Source organism: Melozone crissalis, unplaced genomic scaffold, assembly GCF_028551555.1.
Source record: "Melozone crissalis strain CALT ecotype California unplaced genomic scaffold, PUWL_Pcris_2 ptg000042l_1, whole genome shotgun sequence".
In the NCBI taxonomy this organism is placed as follows: Eukaryota; Metazoa; Chordata; class Aves; order Passeriformes; family Passerellidae; genus Melozone; species Melozone crissalis.
Genome location: NW_026535820.1, coordinates 37,360,155 through 37,381,670, shown reverse-complemented (window position 1 = coordinate 37,381,670; position 21,516 = coordinate 37,360,155). Strand labels below are relative to the sequence as shown.

At 40.0% G+C, this 21,516-nt stretch overlaps 1 protein-coding gene across 4 annotated transcripts in view; it reads left to right on the top strand.

Annotated features, from left to right (window-relative positions):
• FHOD3 (formin homology 2 domain containing 3) overlaps positions 1–21,516 on the top strand; it is a 374,964-nt gene that overhangs the window by 331,231 nt on the left and 22,217 nt on the right. For all 4 annotated transcript variants that reach the window (XM_054284852.1, XM_054284853.1, XM_054284851.1 and 1 more), the window contains 4 exons: positions 140–259; positions 765–926; positions 15,704–15,894; positions 17,467–17,659. In XM_054284852.1, coding sequence (XP_054140827.1) covers positions 140–259; positions 765–926; positions 15,704–15,894; positions 17,467–17,659 — 666 coding nt within the window. The remainder of the gene's footprint in view (positions 1–139; positions 260–764; positions 927–15,703; positions 15,895–17,466; positions 17,660–21,516) is intronic.

Here is a 21,516-nt window from a genome sequence, read left to right as displayed (position 1 = left end):
CTGGAACATGGAAGAAAGCCAGCACACATGGCCAGTTTACACTCTGCGAGACGTCAATTCGGGAACTTTTTGCAGTAATTAATCTAAACCATAGAATTAAAAACTAACCTTCACTTTCTTGTTTCTGTTCCTATGGTAGGAAGTTGCAGAACCGCTGCTAGACCTGAAGGAGGGAATGGACCAACTGGAGCACAATAAAACTTTGGGATTTATCCTTTCTACTCTGCTAGCCATTGGGAACTTTCTGAATGGAACCAATGTAAGCCTGATGTCCCAGGATTTCCTCTCTAGCTTTTTTCCTTCAAAAAAACAAAAGTCAAAACCATTGTGAAAATTGCAACCCGCTATTTATTTTGTACCAGAAAAGTAATTTAAGGAATATAACGTGCTTTTTTTTTTCTGTCTTAGAGTGTTTTGTATTGTGTCTTACCTCTTTCAGCATAATCTGAAGGAAAGTGGAGCTAAGCACTGTTCTAGTGTAACTCCCTTAAGTGTAGTATTGATGCTTTGTATTCAAAGTGTGAGAACTGTGTCATGGGTCATTTCACTGCAGATGGACTGATTTTAGGCCTAGTCTTCAGCAAGTTAAAAATTAATAAAAGCAATGCATTTCCTCTCCTGTAGGATTCTTCTTCTTTCCCCTCTACCCCTTATTGCTCATCATTTTTGTCTACCAATCTGCATGGGAAGGAGTAAGCATTTTTATTTTTAATGTCTTTTTTTTAAATGTCTTTATTTTTAATGTCCTTTTCTTTTCATTACAGGCCAAAGCTTTTGAGTTGAGCTACCTCGAGAAGGTTCCAGAAGTCAAGGACACAGTACACAAACAGTCCCTCCTGCACCACGTCTGCACTATGGTGGTAGAAAAGTTCCCAGACAGCACTGATCTTTATTCAGAGATTGGGGCCATCACTAGGTCAGCCAAGGTATGTCCAGTAGGTAAATACATCTACATGTAAATTTTTATAACACCTCTTTGAAGTGAAATATTTAAGATTTTATTCTATTCTCTTCTTTGATTTTTTGATCCTCCCTGGTTGCAGCAACTGTTTATAACTGTGTGTTCATTGTGTCATTTGCACTGAGTTTCCAAGATACCAATACTCCCTCTCCTGAACTTTATTTGTGTCTGTCACAAGGTTCCTTCGTCAGAGCACTCTTAGGCAGCCATTGGTTGTGACAGCCATGTTAATGTTATGTACATTATTGATGTATATAACTGTGGGATTTCTCGGCTGTTCAGATGGTCTGGGGAAAAGCCCAAAGATGGCCTTGGGCCCCCGGGTTCGAAAGGACGAGAGGAAGCTTCAGATTTGTTCTCGGTCTCAGTGTTTATTAATTGCTTATCTAAAAGATTTTCTCTTGGCCTGACAGAGTTCTGCTCAGCAGCCAGCCATGGGCACACACTGAAAGCCCCTGGGGCGGTCACCTATCTTTATACCCGGAGTTACGTATACAATATTTATCATTTTTCTCCAATACCCTCTACCCTTATTAACCAGTGTTCCCCTAGTAAGGTCCAATCCCGGAGTGCCAACATCACCACAGAAGATGGAGGCCTAGAGGAAGAAGAAGAAGGAGAAGGGCACGCCCCAATCCCTCCATCTTGCCTCTCTAGACCCCCCTGTACAGGGATCTTAAACCCTGTATCTCACACTCCAATTAACTTGTCCCTTCACCATTCACCCCAGTGAAATCCTCCCGTCCTCATACTGATGTCATCTCCCATGTGGGATCAAAGTCCAGCCACCAGACATTTCTGGCAGCATTCCAGGACTCCCGAGCCCCCCAGGGGGGGTCTTGTTCACCCTGCACCCCAGTTCTGAGAGACTGAGATCCCACATCTCCCCCTTCTGTTTGCACCAAAAGACCTTTTTTTGCCATCCGATTCATTGCATGTTTTAAACATGCAAATATGCATGGGACAACAAGTATGAGGACTAGGAGAACTATTAAAACATAAAACCCTATTTTTAAGATTCCTCTCCAAATGGGAGAGATGTCAAAGAATTCTGCCAATTGATCGATCCATGATCCTGTGATCTCACCAAGCTTATTTATGCTGTCCTTTATATTTTTGATATTTTCATGAATTGACTTTGAATGGTCTGAGAGATTCATGCAGCACATCCCTTCGAACTCTTCACACCCATGTCCATGAGCGAGCAATAGATAATCGATTGCTGCTCTATTTTGAAGAGTCGCCTGTCTCACACTACTGACGTCTTTTAACATGTCATCCAATGTGACAGACACAGACCGCGCATGTTTGCTCAACCAACAACCCATGCGGTCGATCTGAGTTAAGGCCACCCCCGATGCTGTCTGAGGTGAGAAGATTGCTGTAGCAATACTCGTTTTCTTGTCCCAAGAAAACATTTCATCATTGCAATCTGCTGCATATTGCTGTATTGATCTTTTTTCTCTGTGTCTTTCCTCTCTTAACATGTTCAAATCAGGCGATAGCATTGAAATTTCCCCAATGCTGCATAGACCTCCCGTGGCATTAGCAGGAATGCCGTGCCAAATTCTGTCCCCGCAAATTAAGAACAGACCCCGCGGCAATTGCACCGGGACTTGGATCGATCCTTTGGTAGTTCTCTTTGTATATTTACACCAAGCTGAGGCATTCTTATAAAATTCATGAGTGGGAGTTAAATCAATAGTTTTCGCCTTTGTGTCTTTTGGAGCTTCAAACTGCATGCAGAGTCTCATTGTCATGGACCCAAAAATCTCCAATTCCTGAGGTTCTGTAGAAGCCACAGGAAGCAGGTGTGTCCAAGCACACCACTCTTTTATAGGATTTTTAATGACCTGCGAAATGTTAATTGCAGGGTGCCCTGGAACTGGCCATTGGTCCACTGGCAATCCAACCATGCATGCTGAAAACGGTTTACCTGGTCTTGAATGTGTCAGGCAGATACTATCTAAATTCGCTGCCCGAGCTAAAGCCTCCCATACATTTTGCTTTGGTTGACTAACAGGTAAATCTCCCCCACTGCTTACTGCAATGAATGAAAGAACGATGCACATAAGCATCATGAAACCCATTACTTTGCTTTTGTGTGAAAACCCCCCAAGGTCCTTAGTTTCTTTTTTATTTCTCTTCTGGGTCGTTTTTCGCAGTCTGAGTCTCGACTTCTGTCTGAGTACTCGTCTCTTTGTTTCTTGGATCAGCGTTCTCGTGCTCTCGTGTTCGGAATGGCTTCACATGCCGCACCGACACCCACTTCAGACCTCAATCTGTGGAGATACAAGCGAAACCCTTTCCCCAAGAGATTAGTTTGAAAGGACCCTCTATTTGACCTGTTTCTGGGTTTCTGACCAAAACCAAAGGATCTCCCTTTAGCTTTGCCTGCGTGTTGTTTAGAAAATGTCTCACGATCGGTGGATCATATGGATAATCCCTTTGTTGTGTTAACATTGTCTTCTTCGAGGTGCTTTTCTTTTTATATATTGTTGGAAAAAATTGCTGCATTGTTGCAGTCTCGCCACGAGATGGCGCTGTGGCTCCGCCGAGCCGACCCGGCATGTCGTGCACTTCTGCCCTCCTGCCACTAGGTGGCGCTGTCACCGGCCTCCCTGGCTCGGATGACGGTGCAATCTCGACTGCCCCACTTCCTCTTCCGGCTCGGCGTCTCCCATGAAGGGAAGGAACTGAGACTCCGAGGCTCGGGACCAAAGGCGCCAGATCTGGAGACGGAGTGGAGCCCTGGGACGTAGAATCCCTAGCACGGCCCCTCCTCACCCGTGACGTCACAGGGGACCGGGCTCGGGCCCGCCCACGTCTTACTCTCTGCGCGTGCGTACTCTCTGAGCTACTTCCGGTGTCCCCCAAGGTGACGTCATCATCGTCTCCCCCCTGTTTCACCTCCGAGGTTCCCGCCCCTCGGTCTGTCCCGGAATCCGACCCCTCCTCCTCTGACGTTGTGTTCGCCTCTCCCGCCGGCACCCCGGCTCTACCCGCGATTCGAGCTGACCGTCGCACCGGCTCTGACGTCACAACCGCGCGCGTCCTGCGTCCCGCCGCGGCGGCCCTCTGAGGCTGCAAATTTTCCCTCAGCCCACCTTCCGCGTTCGCGTGTGAGTCTACACCCCGGTTTTTGCGAGTTTCGCCCTCCGCGCGCGTCTCCTCATCCTCACCCGCGCTGCTCGCGTTTGCCGCCGCCGCCGTGTCGCCGCTTTCGCCGCGAACAGGCCCCCCCCCCGATCCCTTATCTTCCTGCTCCCCCCCTTCTGCTCCTGACTCCTCCACACTCTCTGGAGTTTCAGGACGCCCTTGGGGTTTGTTGCATTTTTTGATCGGGGGTTTTAATATTTTTTCCCGCTCTCTTTTTTCGAGAGCCCTTTCCCCCTGGCCTTTCAAAGCCAGAGCAATTTTTTTTCCGGAGCTCTGCCGCTCCGCCCCCTTCTCTGAGGGTACCGCAGCTTCTCGCTGCTTTTCCAGTCTTTTAGACTGCACTGAAATACCTTGTAACATGATTCTTGCCGGCGAGAGTAGCTTTAACGCTGTCTCATCTTTTTTTTGTTGCTAAAATATATAAATGCCTATTAATTTCTTGCCAAAACCCGACTTCGAACAACAGATATGTCTCAGCAAGTGGATAATTGAGCCTTGCCCATAATAACAGCTGTTTTAATTCTTTCTTTGGGATCCCTTCTGTATATAATTCTGCTACACTTTGTAAGGTGGATAAGATTTCCCGTTGTTCTTGGGAGAGTGTTGCCCCCATGATTTTATTTTGGCCTTCTTACCGAATCTGTCGTCAGCGTGGTCTGGAGGCCCTTGTTCTCCGTCCAGCAGATTACGAGGGATGGATCAGAGGCGCCTTTCTGGTCCCAGTCCAGGCCGCTCTGCTACGAGCTGTCTTCAGCAGAAGCTGAGAGATGGGATTTCTCAGTGACTGCTGATTTTTGCAGCTTCTCCCGGCCGGTTTTTTCTTTTTCTTCTTTCTTTCTTCAGGCTTCCCTCCTCTGGAGTTATCAGTGCTGTTCTCTTGGCTCTTCAGCTCTTCAGGGCTTTCCCCCCCCCGAAAGGTTTGGTGGGAGATAGCCCACCCAGGGACGCCAATTGTGGGATTTCTCGGCTGTTCAGATGGTCTGGGGAAAAGCCCAAAGATGGCCTTGGGCCCCCGGGTTCGAAAGGACGAGAGGAAGCTTCAGATTTGTTCTCGGTCTCGGTGTTTATTAATTGCTTATCTAAAAGATTTTCTCTTGGCCTGACAGAGTTCTGCTCAGCAGTCAGCCATGGGCACACACTGAAAGCCCCTGGGGCGGTCACCTATCTTTATACCCGGAGTTACGTATACAATATTTATCATTTTTCTCCAATACCCTCTACCCTTATTAACCAGTGTTCCCCTAGTAAGGTCCAATCCCGGAGTGCCAACATCACCACAGAAGATGGAGGCCTAGAGGAAGAAGAAGAAGGAGAAGGGCACGCCCCAATCCCTCCATCTTGCCTCTCTAGACCCCCCTGTACAGGGATCTTAAACCCTGTATCTCACACTCCAATTAACTTGTCCCTTCACCATTCACCCCAGTGAAATCCTCCCGTCCTCATACTGATGTCATCTCCCATGTGGGATCAAAGTCCAGCCACCAGACATTTCTGGCAGCATTCCAGGACTCCCGAGCCCCCCAGGGGGGGTCTTGTTCACCCTGCACCCCAGTTCTGAGAGACTGAGATCCCACATATAACTATTAGGAACTATTTTCAAGTTAAAACTTTGACCAGTATCTTCAGGTTCATTTATTCTGTGGCTTGGGGGAATCTCTTTTATAAGGCAGATGCTTGATTGTATTTTAAATCCAATGGAAGGAATTAATTTTTTACTAATAAAATTTATCTCTAGAATTAAAGAGTCCTTGAAATACTTGGTTTAACTCACAGAATCACAGAATTGCTGGGGTTGGACAGGACCTCAGCATATGACTTAGTACAACCCCCTGCTAAAGCAGTTTCACCTATAGCAGGTTGCAGAAGAAAAGTCCAGGCGAGTTTTGAGCATCTCCAGAGGATCTCTTGAGATCTCCATAGGAGTTAGGGAATATAAATAGAAATAAAAGAATCTTGTCAAAAAATGGTAATTCCCTAGTTAATGTATAGGTCTGGTCAATGGCTCAGTATGGTATGGAGATTATAACTGCTGTGACCAGCATCATAGGAACACTGTAAACTCACTCTTGAATCTCTCAGAGTGTGAAATTTCATTAATAACCCTTAAAAATAGTACATTGCTTGATGAATGGAGTAAACATGGGAGATAGCAAAAATAAAAATTCTCTTTAGGAGTCAAGTCTCATGGAAATGGTAATAATTACAGCAGATAATTATAGTGTCCTTCTAGTCCAGTGTCTTGATTCAGACAGTGGCCAATATCAGCTGCTTGACAGAAGAGCACAAGAACTTCCTAAGGAAATGAAAGATTTCTCCTAGAAAAATGTTATTTCATGAGCCATAATTCTCATTATGTGCATCAAATAGAGGGAGGATTTATTTTCCAAAGGCCACCTTATTTGGATATTGGGAGAGGAGCTGGAGAGTGTCAGGGCAAACAACTCTGCCCCCACAACCCAGGACATCTGTATAATACAATACTTTTTTTTTAACTGCAAAAATGAAATCTTATTTTGGCTCCTAGTGCAGTTCTTGCAACAATGAATTCATAATCTATTTTTTCTGCTGTTCAATTTGCCAGTTTCAGGAATTACTGTCTGAATATACTGAACAATAAAAATATTTTTTCTTTCTAATTAACAGAATAACTTAGGTTGGAAAGGATCTCTGAAGGTCATATGATCCATCACCCTTTTCAGTGCAAGACCAGATTAAACTAGGCTGCTCAGATCCTTGTCTAAGTCTTAAATTATTCTTTTATATCTTTTGTTTATGAGACCATTTCCACACTTTTCCTTCATCTTACTTTTTTGGAATGTGTTAAACAATAGTAAATGCAGTATTCTAGCCTCTCCTTATCACTGTCAAATCTTACTGTGTTTGTCCATTCTGCTACCTTTTGTTAGATGTGTTCTTTGACTGCTGGTACCCTTTGGACACCCATTGTCCCAGGGCAGTTCCCAAGGACAGCCAGGCTGTCCTGAGCTGACAGAGCATTCAGAACTCCCAATGGAGTGGCATGCTGCCGTGCACTCTGCACTTCATTGCAGTCTACAGCAGTGACCATGATCTGCTGAAGAAGATTTACTGCTTATCTCTCAAACCCCTAATAATCTTCAGTCAGGACTAATCTGAATAATTTCCTGCCATCTGTGGATTTTACCTTCTGGATGTGCTTCCTTGTTTCCAGATAATTTTGAATATTAGTATGATACAAAGCACAACCCATGAGATGCCTGCTCTTAGCCCTGCCAACAAATGAGAATCAATGTGTATTCCTTCTTTTCTTTTGCTCTCTTAACGTCACAATTCATAAGTGGCCTCCCATGAGTCCCTTGAAAAGATTTTGAAATTTCATTTTCTTACTTAGAATTATCTATTTCATATTTTATAAACATTCAGAATATAGTGGTTATTTTTATGTATTAAGTTTCCTGTCACTCATCCTTTCAGCCAAGTTACCAGATACAGTAACAAAACCTGGACCCCTGCACCAACTTTGCTGCTTTTTTAGGGATAGGCAAAACTTCTACTATCCTTTTATTCTCTCAGTTACCAAGTATAGTTTCACACGTATCCATGTTCATTTTAACCAGTGCTAAATTTCTTTATTTTAATTGATGTCATAATTACTGTATTCTACTTGTTTACTTCTTTGTAAGATATCATCTCTCTCCAACATGAATTTCTGCTAGTAAGGTTTCAAACCTCACTATCAGTTCACATCTCTTAAAAATATAATACAGAAAAAAGAAAGGAGCACCAGAGTAGTTTTTTCCCCAACATCCTCTGTGGTGAAGCTGGATGAAAAGAAGTAATCTTGCTTCCCTTCTCTGATTTTTGTCTTCCTCAGCTTCTTTTCTCCCCAGTGATCCAGGACCTCCTACATATTTTTATTTTTTTTTACCACAAAGGAATTTGTTGCTTTTGTTTTATATTGTTAAATATTTTCTGTTTAGATTCCATCTCTTTTCTCCTAGTTTTCCTCTTGTACAGCCTATGTTTAGGTTCTGGTTTATTGCCTTCAGTGAGTTTGGTTTCTCATGTTTGGAAGATTTTAACTTTCTATTGTGTTTTTTGTTTTAATTTACATGATTCTTACTTTTTTACAATACAGGTATATTGCTTTTTCATTTCCTGCTTCTTCTCTTTGCTGAGAAGTTATTTCCCTTTTTTCTTAGATTGGGATCAAGTTAATCACTAAGAAGAAAAATTACCACAAAAGAGAAGAGCCTTTGTTTTCCAAAATTCTCACCACCATGTATGGTATTCTCCCAAGTGGTTCTTCTATTTTTCAGTCATAGAAAGTGGAAGAAAGCTTAACCTACTGCTGTCACTAAAAAAAAAATTTAGGTCTAAGAGCGTGCAAAATTGAGCACAGTTTTTCAGTCTGTGGTTTGCTGATCCAGTGGCCCTGCCCAAAGCGGACAAAAATCCAGAAAGGCCAGACAAAATCACATTAAGAGAAATTATAGCCTTAACCTTCCCCGTGTCGCCCAAGGTCTCCCTCCTTGGGATGTTCCTGCATGTGTTAAACCACTGATGGATTACTGTAACAAGCTCTATTCCCACTTGATCATAGCTGCCACAAATCAGAGAGTTAGGATGTGGAAGCCATCCAAGCTGCCCTCTTCAAGGGAATGTTCACAGACAAGGCGAAATCTTGGTTTAGGAAAGCTGACAGGAAAGGAGAACTAATATATCACTGTGGATTAGGCTGTGTTTTGAGCTCTGTTTTGCCTACAAACATCTTTCAGAAACCACAAAGGCTAAACAATTTCCATCCTGTAGATAAACAGAGATGCCCCTTCCCCTGAAATGCGCATCATATAAGAATTTCCTGAGCATTAGTTCATGAAAAAACTCAAAATCATAAAGAAAACAGGCTGCCCCACCAAAAAAGAGCTAGAAAGACCAGAAACAAAATGGTATAGTTATTGCAAAACTTGTGGCTTTTTACTGAAGGACTGAAGTCATAAATGGCACCAAAAAAAACAGACACAAGAGAAAAAAATTAGAGAAAAAATACAATTCTAGATAAATAAAAGCATTTATAAAGTCATGCACAGCACTGATTATTTAGTTTCACATTATTAAAATCACTTGCCTTTTTTATTTTCTTGATATTTTAAGTTGTTTTTTTCACTGAAGTTGTACCAAAACTGATGTACCTAATACTGAAGCAGACCCTCAGATTTCTGCAGTTAAGATCAAGTGTTGTTCCTAGAAATTTCCTTAAGAAGTGGTTGCCTCAACCCCAGTATCTCCTCTGTTAGTGAATAAAAAAATGTGTCCATATTAAAAATGTTCATCTTCTCTCTCTTACCTATAAATACTTCCCCTGTGCACCTGAAAACTGGCCAGCTCTATAGATAAACTATAATTGTAATTTTCTTCCCCTGATTTTAATTGACTTACAAGATGTTAAACTTCTGTCTAATTATTTACCTCTGCAGCAAGACATTTGGGCACAGGACACTCACAGCTACGAAGCAGTAGAGGAGCAGGCAGCTTTAAAAAGTAAGAAATAGGAAATGTTAGCAACACAGGAGGAGAGAAGGATTGCTGATAGGAAAGAACTTAGGATAAGCCTAAGGCATGCAGAGAGGAGAAGGAAGCCTGCAGCAGCCTGCCCTCCAAGGACCTTAGCAGGGAGGCATGAGGAGGCTGGAGCTGGCTGTAACAGAAGTGATATCTGACATGCTGTAGCTTCTGCCTGATACAGTGGAAAGCAGAGAAAGGATTTAAAAAAATGTTTTTAAAAAGTAGGGAAAATCTTGTTGCCTCCTGTATTCTTTCAGTGCGGTTTCTCATGTCTCGCTTGACAGAAAGTATTTGTGTGCAGTTATCATTCAAGTATGTTTTCCCTACATTATTTCAAACAAAAATAAATGCCAAAAGTCAAATTATTTTCCATGGAAAAAAAGTCCAGGAATGCAAGGTTTCTTGCAGTCATTCCTTGTGATGCCAGCAGCTGCCTCAGATCGTGGCATGGGCTAGCAGGAGCAGAGGTGAAAGCAGAGCAGGGAGAGGCAGATCCTGTTGGCTGCAGAGCATACTGGGGCAAGGGGAAAGGAGTTTCCATGGCAAATGAGACTTTGAGGTTGTGTTTCAAAGACAGCAGATGAAGTTTAGCAAATTTGCCTGATGGCACTGTGGTGTTTCAATAATATTCCAGGTGATATGACTGCAGGAATTGTTGCAGGTGACATAACACTGTCTGAAGGGACCTATGTCACCACTGTTTGGTATGTCTCTTCTTTGTCCCAGATTGTGGGAATTGCCATACTGCAAAAAGATCCCGTGTAGTTAGGATATTGTTTAATGAAGCAAAATGCAGTAGAGATGTGTGTACAATTGGGCAGACTCATCTGGCCATACCTCAGTAAGCACCTCTGCCATCTCTGTCCTGTAATTTTTCATTAGTGGGTTGATTCAGGTGCTCTCATTTCCAAAATTATTTTCACAGGATGCCACTTCTTACCCAGGAATTAGAAATGTCTGAGCAGAACCTTCTTTATATATTGCTTGCTTAAGAGAGATGGCATCTGTCTTGGTTAAAATGCATGCCCACAGTGTGCAAGTCAGACTAACAAGGGTCTTGGGATAATTCTTGTGACACTTGGTGAAGGAAACCAGTCTGGAAATATTAGAGGAGACAGAGTTTTGAACATACGCCACAGAAGGTCGCTGCTCTCAGATGACAGTGTGTTTGCAACGAGCAATTCTCAGAATTTCCTTTGGCACTGAACCAACTCAGGAAAAGAGGAAGATTTCATGTTCCCTGCCAGAACGCATCCCTGTAATAATGTGAGAATGAACGGTCTGACCCTAAATTATAAACAGCTCAGACTAGACTGTGGTCTGCTGCAGAAACTATCTTGAACTTTGAAAAGAGAAAGCTTGTGTGTGGTTATGTATATCTTTCTATGAGGTACAATGAAATAGTTGTCATTTTATTGTGCATTTAAGACAACGTGTCATTCTGAAAGCATCAATCTTCTCTTAAATGTACCTTGTGACTAAGAAGAAAATGCAGAAATCCACGTCTTCCTTAGAAAATAACTGGATTTTATATGTTCACCACTAAAAGAAGCAAGCTATACCAATAAACAATAGAGTATCAAACAATAGAAATCTTATGCAAGCATGCTGAGGCTATGTAATAAGTTATTCACTGGCCTTCATAACAAAACTTTAGATACAGTGATTTTGAAAATAAGTCTTTCATCAGTTTCCATTAATTTCCTCATTTTGGGGTTTTTGCTTCAATCCACTTGTGACATCTTTGACCCTGTTGAAGAGCTGAATGTTAACACAGGAGGCAGGAAACGTGAGTGTATTTAGGTGCAGCATCTTTGACTTTAGGATGGTTTTGTATTTGCGGTGGGGGAGCTTAGCCCAAAGACTAGAGGAGATTTAGCTGGAAGAGGAAACGTGTTTGTAAAGCACATTCCAACTAAGGGAAAGCTGAAGAAAAATGACCTCTTATCTCACAGTGGCTGCAGTTGTTTGCAGTGCATGGCAGTGCATACCTGGAGTTGTATATGCTGCCCTGGGGAATATATAGTGGAAGGCACTTCAGGTTTGAACTACTGCATTTAATTCCCAAAGCAGCCATTCCTCTCTCTCCCTAAAAATAATAAAGTGTGCAATTCCTGTGTTGCCATGAGGTATTTGTGGCCACACAGAGGAATAACATCCCAACCCAAAGACCTGAAAGGCTCCCTGATCCATTTCCTGCCTGAATGACTAGAGCATGGTGTAGTATTTCATGAATGAATGAATGAGAAAGTTTTAAACTTTTATACATGGCATGTGATATTGGATGGAGTTGAACTTGAAAAAAATATGCCTTGTAAGGACCAATGTTCAGGGAACCAGAACAAGCAGGGAAGTAAATGCTGAGCCATTTGATGGTGGTGGCAGTTTTTGAGTCAGGTGAAAAACAGTGAGAACAGAAGCTGTTTGTTCTGGTATGTTTGTTTGTAGGTCTGTCACGAGGTACTGAATTCTCAGCCCAGTGGAATGAGAAACTTGGTGGAATTCTTTTTATTTTTGTTGTTTATGGGAAGGTCATCTGCTTCTATGGTAGCAAGCAGTAAATAATGATATAAAGTGATTAAAGCGAGTGCTGCTGTTTCTGGCATGTGGTTGGAAGGTTTTATTCTTTGTTCTGAGTCATTTTATTCTTTGTTTCTGAGTGAAAAACATGGTTGTGTTGAATTGAAAAATAGATTTTTGATTCTAAAGTTGCCCATTAGTGAGTTTAGGGTTGTGGTTTGCTGAGGCTTACTCCGAGGGGCTTTTTTCACATAAACTGACTTTTACATCCTGTTTGCATACACTGTCTGGTTACTCCCCTCTGATCAAACAGTGTCTGTAAGGCACTTCTCAGAAAACTGAACAGTGGGCCTAGCAAGAGATTTCACAGATACCAATAGTTCTGAAAATTTTTTAGCTAGTGTGATTGTTAACAGAGAGGAGCATGGCCAGAGAAATGAGGAACATATCAAGTATGTCCCAGAACCATTTAGAAAGTTGCTGTTTTTTAATTAGTTTACAAATTAAAATAAACATTTCATAGTATTTGAAAGAAAGGACTTTCCTATTTTGCATAACAGCCTAAGACCACTCATTCTTTTTCCCACAGAAAAGAACATGTATTAATTTAAAAAATTTTAGCAGAAGGTAACTATTCAGGCAGCAAGCTGCATGTCTTGCACATATATGTGCTGAGAAAGAAGAAGAATGTATGTTTCCACCTTCCTCCAAATCCTCGGGCCAGGTACAAAATCTGCACACTACTGTCCAGCAAGAAAGCTGTACTGACTATTTCAGATTACTGCTTCCTTTCAGTCAGTGGAGCATAGTTATAAAATAATGCCACAGCAGTTCTTGTTGGAGTACCTCCTATGCTGAGCTCTCGTGGAGCTACAGCTCACCTGAGTTCCTTCTTAGTTCCAGCATGACCATCCACCTGCACACAAGAATTGGTGCATCTTTCATTTCAAGAAAGAAAGAACAGAAAAGAGGATTCATATTTCTCTACTATTATGCATCATTACTTCCTTTAGTGAAGTGTTGGAATTAAGCACATAAATCAGAAGGCATAATCTATGCTCCTTTAGCAATGCTGTGTGAACTGGTAAAGAGGTAGTATGGTATTGCAAATGCCTTTTTATGTTTTCTTTATGCATAATATATTGAATAATTGCCATTATTACCCCAAACAAGTTTATGTTCTCCTTATCATATGAACATGTTTTGGGATCTCTTGTAGTTGGGATTTCTCATCACTCTTACTGTTACATTTTTATATAATATCCTAAGCAGAACCACAGACCTGGAGCAGACTGAAATGTAATGGATTCTGTGTCTACACACAAAATTGGCACTGATGAAAAAGCAGTTCTTAAAGTATCAGGTGGGGTACTTGATTGAATCCAAGAAAAAATGGAACTTTAATATTTCACATGAGGATGTTTTTCTGCAAGTATATTCCTTTCTGTCCACAAACAAGTGACCAAACACTAGAGAGCTGGCAGACAGAGATTCCATGGAGGTTTGGCACATTCTTTCAGGCGCTGTACAGTTTGCCTTTGGGGAATACACCAGTACATTATCCTGTACTGGAGCTCCTACTTTACTCCTTCCAGGACTCTACAGCTCCTGCTCAAGCACACCTGTGCTCCACAGAGGTTTATTCCAGGATAGTTCAGGTGGTGTTCTTACTGCAGTCTCCTTAGGACTTCCATAGAGGACTGAATTTTTGTTTGTGCTCAAAAAACTCATGAGTGTCCCATAGCTCAACCTACCAGCCCCCATCCCTGCTGGAACTTCCCACTCCTGTGATTGTGCTGACTTGCTGACTATTGGCAGATTTCAAGGGGCCAGGAATTCCCCACATTCCCCCCAGATTTGTTGTTCTCCAAAGATGTTTCTTGAACCCCTACATGCCTGAAGCTCAGACCTTTTTTGATAGATTAAAATAAAACTCATTCTGCCATAAAATGTCATGAGTTTAAATTTCTCAGCTACAGAGGCTGAGATGCTTCCTCACCCAGGCTGGATAATTCTTACTGAGAAGACCTAAACCTTGTCTTTTTTTTTCCTTAACAGGAATACTAGTATTTTTCTCCATGTGTGTTTTAGATACACCATCTGTGGAGAACAGCAATGTGTTTATCATCAACAGTGAAAATACTGACCTGGAAAGGACTTTTTTTTTTCTTTTCAACATATGCATTGATATGGATATAAGGAAAGCAAATACCCCACAGCTGCTCCGCCTGCAGGGCTTTTCTGAATAGCAGAGTGGATCAAAGGATGTTTCTATTTCCTTGGGAAGAGGAAAAATTCATCACTTTATAAATCACAGCATAAACAAATCAAATCAGTACCAGGAGCTTTTTAATAATAATGCATTTCTTATGGCTATTCTCAGTAAAGGTCTCAGCAGTGGATGCTGCACACAGCTAAGAAGAATGAAATAAAACCTACCCCTGACACTGGTTTTCATTTAGCATTAAGGAATTAACTGGAGTATGAGACTGTAACATCCCAAGCACTGAAGTGTTTAAAATCTGAGAACTAAGTCTGTACTTTATAGCTTCAGTTCATCTGAACTGTGAAATGGTATTATAAAATCATTTTTTCCTTTCTCCAGAATTCCAGAACATGGGTAGTTTTATTTTTCTCATCTGTTGTGTGCTGTGGCTGGGTCGTTGATGCACTTTGTTGAGTTGTTAGCAACACGTCCTGAGTGTCTCCTGTAAGAGTATCACGATTTAAACACCTTTTTTGGTTGATGAATAAAGGAGAAGCTCTCCCTCACCTTCTGTGGAATGTGTTGGCCTCTATCCTGATGAATGTTACTGTAAGGTGCAATCATTTATTTTTACTGTGTTGAGAGACTTTCGGAGTCGTTATATGATCTCGTTACAAGCCAGTAAATTGGGATTGTATATCAGGGGATGAAAGTTAGTCCTGAGATCACTAAATAACACATACTTTCAATAGAGCTTTAAAAAATTCTGGCCCATGAATTTTGTGATTAGAACTAGATCATCTATTAACAAGTCAGTGCATGACTAGGGAATAGATCCAAGTACTTCCTAAAATGGAGAATGCTTGGCGAGGTACAACAGTGAGCAGTAAACAGGGTATAAAAAGCTTTGAATAGTAGAGAAAAGGATTAAGAAAAAGAGAAAGTTTTGTATTACCTCAGAAAGAACTGAGTCATGCAGTTGCTTGGTGCAAACATGAAGTTATTAGCAAGGGAAAAAACACATCACAATATTTTTTTTGTCCTGTCTTTAGATGTTAGGCCTCCAAGAATAAAACCAAATATATGTGTATGGGTATTTCTTTGTTTTCAGTTTTTCTTTACTAGCATTACATGCCTAGACATAGTGTGATAGAGAATGCTATTTTTTATTGTTTACTAATAATTAATAATGTCATGCTGCCACTACCTTGACTCTTTCATATACACAGATTGCATTGCTTGGATATCCAGGTATACAACTGCAGTGTTTTCACTTCAAGTGTTACCTTTTCTTTTCCTTTCTCTTTTTCCAGGTTGACTTTGAACAACTCCAGGAAAACTTGTGTCAGATGGAAAGACGGTGCAAAGCATCATGGGATCACCTTAAGGCTATAGCAAAGCATGAAATGAAGCCAAGTCTAAAGCAAAAAATGTCTGAGTTCCTTAAAGACTGTGCAGAAAGAATCATAATCCTGAAGATTGTTCATAGAAGAATAATTAACAGGTACAGAATTATATTGGTGACAGCAATACCTTGATAGTAAATGACTTGATAAAAGTAAAAGTTATGACCTCATAAAGATATGTGTTTTGTAAGTGTTTAATGCCCATTCCTGCAGGGAATGTTGCTGAGTTGTGTGTGGTGCATATTTTGTTATAGTCTCCATTTAAGAAACACCCCCACTCCAGAAATTTCTATATTTTTGATTTTAAAAAAGCAATCATCCAGGCAATCATTTATTTCCAAGGTGTAATAACTGTGTCTTTTTCCTCCTAGTCCCCAAAAGCTAGCAGCTTTAGAGTTAAGTTGATAGATTTTCTGTTTATCCCTGGAATTTTTTTAAGGAGACTTGACTTACTGTCTGATAAACAAGAACAGACTGTAGCAAAAAAATATTGTTTTCTTGACAAATTCATCATATGCAGAAGCTGAAATCAGTCTTGTACAATGAGTTCTTTTGTAGGCAGAACCAATCCTATTTGCAAGATCTTCGACTACGTGTTTTATGCTTATACCAGCTGAAGACAGATTTAGGATTCCTCTCCCTAGGATTTGCAGTTGAGTTTAATGAAACTGTGAGAGGTTTTCCAACTTCTGGATAATTTCCAAATTGCTGTGGTCAAAATTAAGAACTGGATTCCACATTATCCCACATTTGTGGGTATACACTTGAGAAGTTGATTCAGTTCTTCTTTCATTTTTGTAATGACTTAGGGTTTATGCCACAAGTAAGCAGAAATCCCAATTGCAATGGAAGGGAAGTGAATTCATTAGTTTCCTGTTGTGTTTATCATATGCATTGTGCAAGTAAAAAAAATATCAACTTTCTCCTCTGATATTCTGAAATGGCTATGATAGTTTTTAAAAATGTTTTTATATACTTGCATCTTTCTAAGATTGGGAAGACTTTTTGTCCTCAGGGATGTAGATGCAGTTAAAAGGAATTCCCATTTTTACACATTCAGTGTGCTGCTGTAAATCATGCAATATAGAAGCAATAGCAAAAACTGCAAATAGTGCAAAAGCTCTGAATGCCACAGAAGCAGTAAAACTGTGAATTGAGAGTGTCCCAAACTAATGTACTTGGTAGATAATATAATTTTATGGTCAGTTTTGTGAACCAGAAGTTCTTTCCTTCTTGTGTTTGCTAGCCTGTAAATCTGCATTCTTCTTGTCTAGACTTTGCCCAAAGTCCTAACAGCCTCTTTGAAGTTGCTCAATACAAATAAATAGAATTGAAACTTAATAAATATTTTTTTCTACAGAAATTAAATTGGTCATTCACGTGCTAAATTAGTCATATAAAGTGATGGAGTTCCATAAATATTTTATCTCCTGCATCAGCCTGGGAAAGTAGACTAGGATGAAGTTATTATAGGCTAGACTTTCATGGTTTTAATTATAAAACATACCAATGTTATGCAAAGCATCCATGAAAATTCTGTAGCACAAAGGAAATGATGGGAGCTAGTAATGTAATAAATGGACTCAGTGAAATATAGCGTTGTTGTTTTTTTTCCAAGAGATCATCAATAAAGATTTTTTCCCTCTACATCTAACTCATTTTTTTTCCAGATTTCACTCATTTTTGTTATTTATGGGCCATCCTCCCTACGCGATACGTGAAGTCAACATCAATAAGTTCTGCAAGATTATCAGTGAGTTTGCTCTGGAGTACCGCACCACCAGGGAACGAGTCCTGCAGCAAAAACAGAAACGGGCTAACCACAGGGAAAGGAACAAGACCAGAGGAAAAATGATAACAGATGTAAGTGGCAAATGGTATCTCCCATAGCATGGATTTTTAAAACTTTCTTTCATTGCATGTGGTATATGAAGTATTGTTATTCCATTTTTAATTTTAGGGGTCCTTGTGCTGTAAGTAATGAATTCTCCTCTATTAGAAGACAAAACTTGCAATCCCTTGATTGTGTATAATTTCTGCTTCATAAAAATGTATAGGACAAGAACAAACTGAAATTAATTATCCAAAAAGAGCTTCTCTGTGTGCTGCACAGACAGTGTCCAGAATATCTAGAAGACATCAGGAGCCGTGTGTATCTGACCAGGCAAGAATATGAAAAAAAAAAATAAACTAGAAATTATAGTCCTAACAGAGAACATAATTTAAATGATGACTCATTGTAGCTATTTAAGTGATTGCAACCAAATTTTAATGGATTTTTTTCTCCATCTTACAATATTCTAGTAGTCTTGAGCCTTAACATTTTATTTTTTTTTTATGTCTGTGTGTATATATATATATATATGGACATACACATGTATTTCATATGCATTTTTTTCTTAACTTTAAGCACAGACCAGCCAATTTTATGGTAATAGACTGCTTTGGGATTCTGAAAGGATGGACAAATTTATGTCCCCAGTAGATGTTACTCTGTAAATTTTTTGACTGTAAGATTGCATACTCATAGAATAAATTAAAATAAGATTAGTTTTCTTAGCATAATAGGTTTTAAAATCCTCTTTTTATATTTTTTCTATCTTTTGTTTTTTAAGTTGTAGTTTGACTCAATCCAAATAGAGTTTTAAGAAGTGCCAGTACTTAATAAAAGTTTCCAGCTGTCTCAAAATCCAGATCTGGAGTCTCGATTAAATGCAAGTGTTTCATTGCATATGAAGCTGCCCCTGCCTTTGGCATGAAAAGCTCGAAGCTGATTACAGTTTTATGACTCAGGCAACATGGGTCAATATAAATATATAAATACATATATATGTATTGGGACTGACATCAATTGAGATTGTATTTAGGTCATTGACTCAAAATCATTTGTAGATCTTTCCTGGCAATATCCTCTTTACATTTGGAAATCTTCCCCATCTCAAGAAAATATTAAACCTGCATTGTTATCAAAGGATTTATTTTCTGTTGGTCTAGTCTCAGGTTTAGACAGAGGTTCTGATTTTATACAAAGGGTGTAATATAGTCATACAAATTTACAAAAGTACCACTAGAGAAGTGAAATCACTTTCTGCAATTGCTTCTTGGTTTTCCTGATGTGTTTTAAAGGAGACAAAAGACAGTTTTAACGGAAGCGTTTTATAAATTAAAATTTTCATTCCCTCACATAGCCTTGACACTTTTTACTAGTTTACGCAAGACAGAGATGTAAAGGAATTACTGTTTTCCTACTGTGTTCCTACCATATAATGTAGTGTTTATGTATTATCTGTCCAGAATAACTGCTGTGGCAGGACAAAAAGCTGCAGAAAATGTGAGAGGGAAAGGAGTTCTGGTCACTGGCAGCTGGCTTCAGGAATCAGAGAAATGGGACCCTTTCAAACCTCAAAAAGTATCAGGCTTGACAGTGAGTCAGCAAGGGGCAGAACTAGGGGCAAAGGCCTGAAAATGGAGGGAAGGAGGCATCAAGGCCTTTCCCAGAACAAAAGTATTATTGGAGGAAGATCTCTTGTTAAGCTCAAGATTCTGTTGAGATTTGGCAAGAATTAAATGCCATCTGACAGTTAGTGTTAGACCAAGAAATATCTTACAGATCTTTAAAAAGGGAGTGTATTTTGCCTATCACTAATTTATAATTATAGAACAGTCCTATTAGCTTGAAACCAAAAAGCCTGCATGAGTAAAAACCAACAGTCTTTAAAACTGCCCTTACAGGAATATTCCTTTAAGGGAGTTATTAATGTAGCCACATGGTTATTTCAGAACATAGCTAAATCTCTTTGAGTATAGCCCTGTAATATGGCCTCATTTACCTTTTATTTGAACTGTACTATATGGTAAAACTGAATTGAAGTTGCATCAGACTATTTGTCACGGCTTTCTCTGACAACTTCAAAGTTATATCTACCTCAGAACAAGTTTCCAAGTCAGCAGGATGGAAGATATTTATGTGTGAAGAATTATGAAAACGTGGAATTTTATTGTAGTTTTGTTTTGGCTGTGGTTTGTATCTGGTCTTGATTTTCTTAGTGTTTTATTTTGGAAGGCTTGGAAAGGGGAGATGGATCAGTAATGCATTGACAATGATTCACTAGTTACAAAATACTGATAGAAGAAAGTTGAGATCTTGACATTGGAAAGAAATTCTTTGTGGAAAGTGATTATAATATGCAGTAGTCATATGTAATTTTAATTTCTGCTTTTGATGACTTAAAAGTATTGTACAGTTATTTGAAATTTACCTCCCTGTCCTTTTGAAAGTTTCCTCAGGGTCTCATTTTTATCACCTCACAGTACACTGCTTTTAGGCAGATGAGGAGGGATTCTAACAAGAGCAGGAAAGGAATAAGCCAGAACCAGCCCAGTTCTTAAGGAGAAGGGCTGTTATCTCTCAAACCTTGTCCGCCCTGCAGACTTGGAAGGCAGAGGGTGCTGGCTTGTTGCATGGAGAGTCTGCTGGCTCTTGACATGGAGAACTTGCATCAACTTCAGCAACTGCTCACATGGAGAAGGGCTCAGGAGCACAATGGGGAACATTTCCAGTCTTTCCTTCAGCCTTTTACCACGGGTGTCTTTGTGTTTAGATGTTCTTTAATAGCTGAAGTGGACTGGGCACTGTCAGTTTAAATCTTGGTGAATGTTGTCTGGAGGAGATGGGTAAGAAAAAAAAAAAAAAAAAGAAGTTTTTTGCCACAGTTTCACATAGAAAATTGCCTAGTCTCTGTAACCTTATATCTGGCTTTAGCCAATGATGGCACTAATTTCAGGCACTCTAAAAATAACAAGCAAGCAAAATTGGGAAAAAATGCAATTATAGATACAAGTCTCGGCTTTTAAATGATTATTAATAATAGTAGGTAATATAAGCATCTGTCTCCCAGATTTATGAAGCTCTGCTTTTCATGATACTTAAGAGTTTCAATTCCAAAATTGCTATGTAATAGACATAATATTTTGAAACAGCAAATCCACTGCACAGAAATGCTAGCCTAAAGGAAAAATGTGACGGCAGGAAGAAGAGAAGGAGAGAGATCTCAAACTGTCCTGCAGCATACAATATTGAATGACAGAAGAATCAAATGGCCTTTTTTCCTTCAAATTAACATCTTGTGTCTGCAAGTGGTATTCAGTATACCAATATTCTTTCACTGCTTTTTGATAATATTACACGTTAAAAAAATCCTTATTTATTGCTATTTCTCAATGGTTTTTATAATGATGAAATAAAGATGTAAATATGAGACAGAATGTACACACCACGGTGAGGGGCAGATTCCCTTGTGAAACATTAGGTTGATTTATTTATTTTGCTACTTTTACTTTTGTTGTCAGTATATGCTAGAGGCAAATGCCTTTTCAGACATGGGAATATGAAAGGAATGGTGAACTATTCCTCCTGTGCACTGGAGTAGCTTTGGGTGTAGGAAAGTGGTTCTCTTTGGGTGTAGGAGTGAGTGCTCTCCATGTGGAGCAGGAGGCAGAGAAATGGTAATGCCCAGGTACTGGAGATGAGCAAAATCAAGCAAAGACGTGCCCTTAAAGTGAGTCCACAGCAAATCACTCCTAGCTAGATTAAATGGGACTGGAAGGCCAGCAGCTGAGCCTTTACTCTGTAAAAAGCTAGCTTGATACAAAGTAATACTAGAAATACACTTTTGTTTGGAGCACAGTCTTGTAATGTGTGTTCTCTAATACTTTACCTT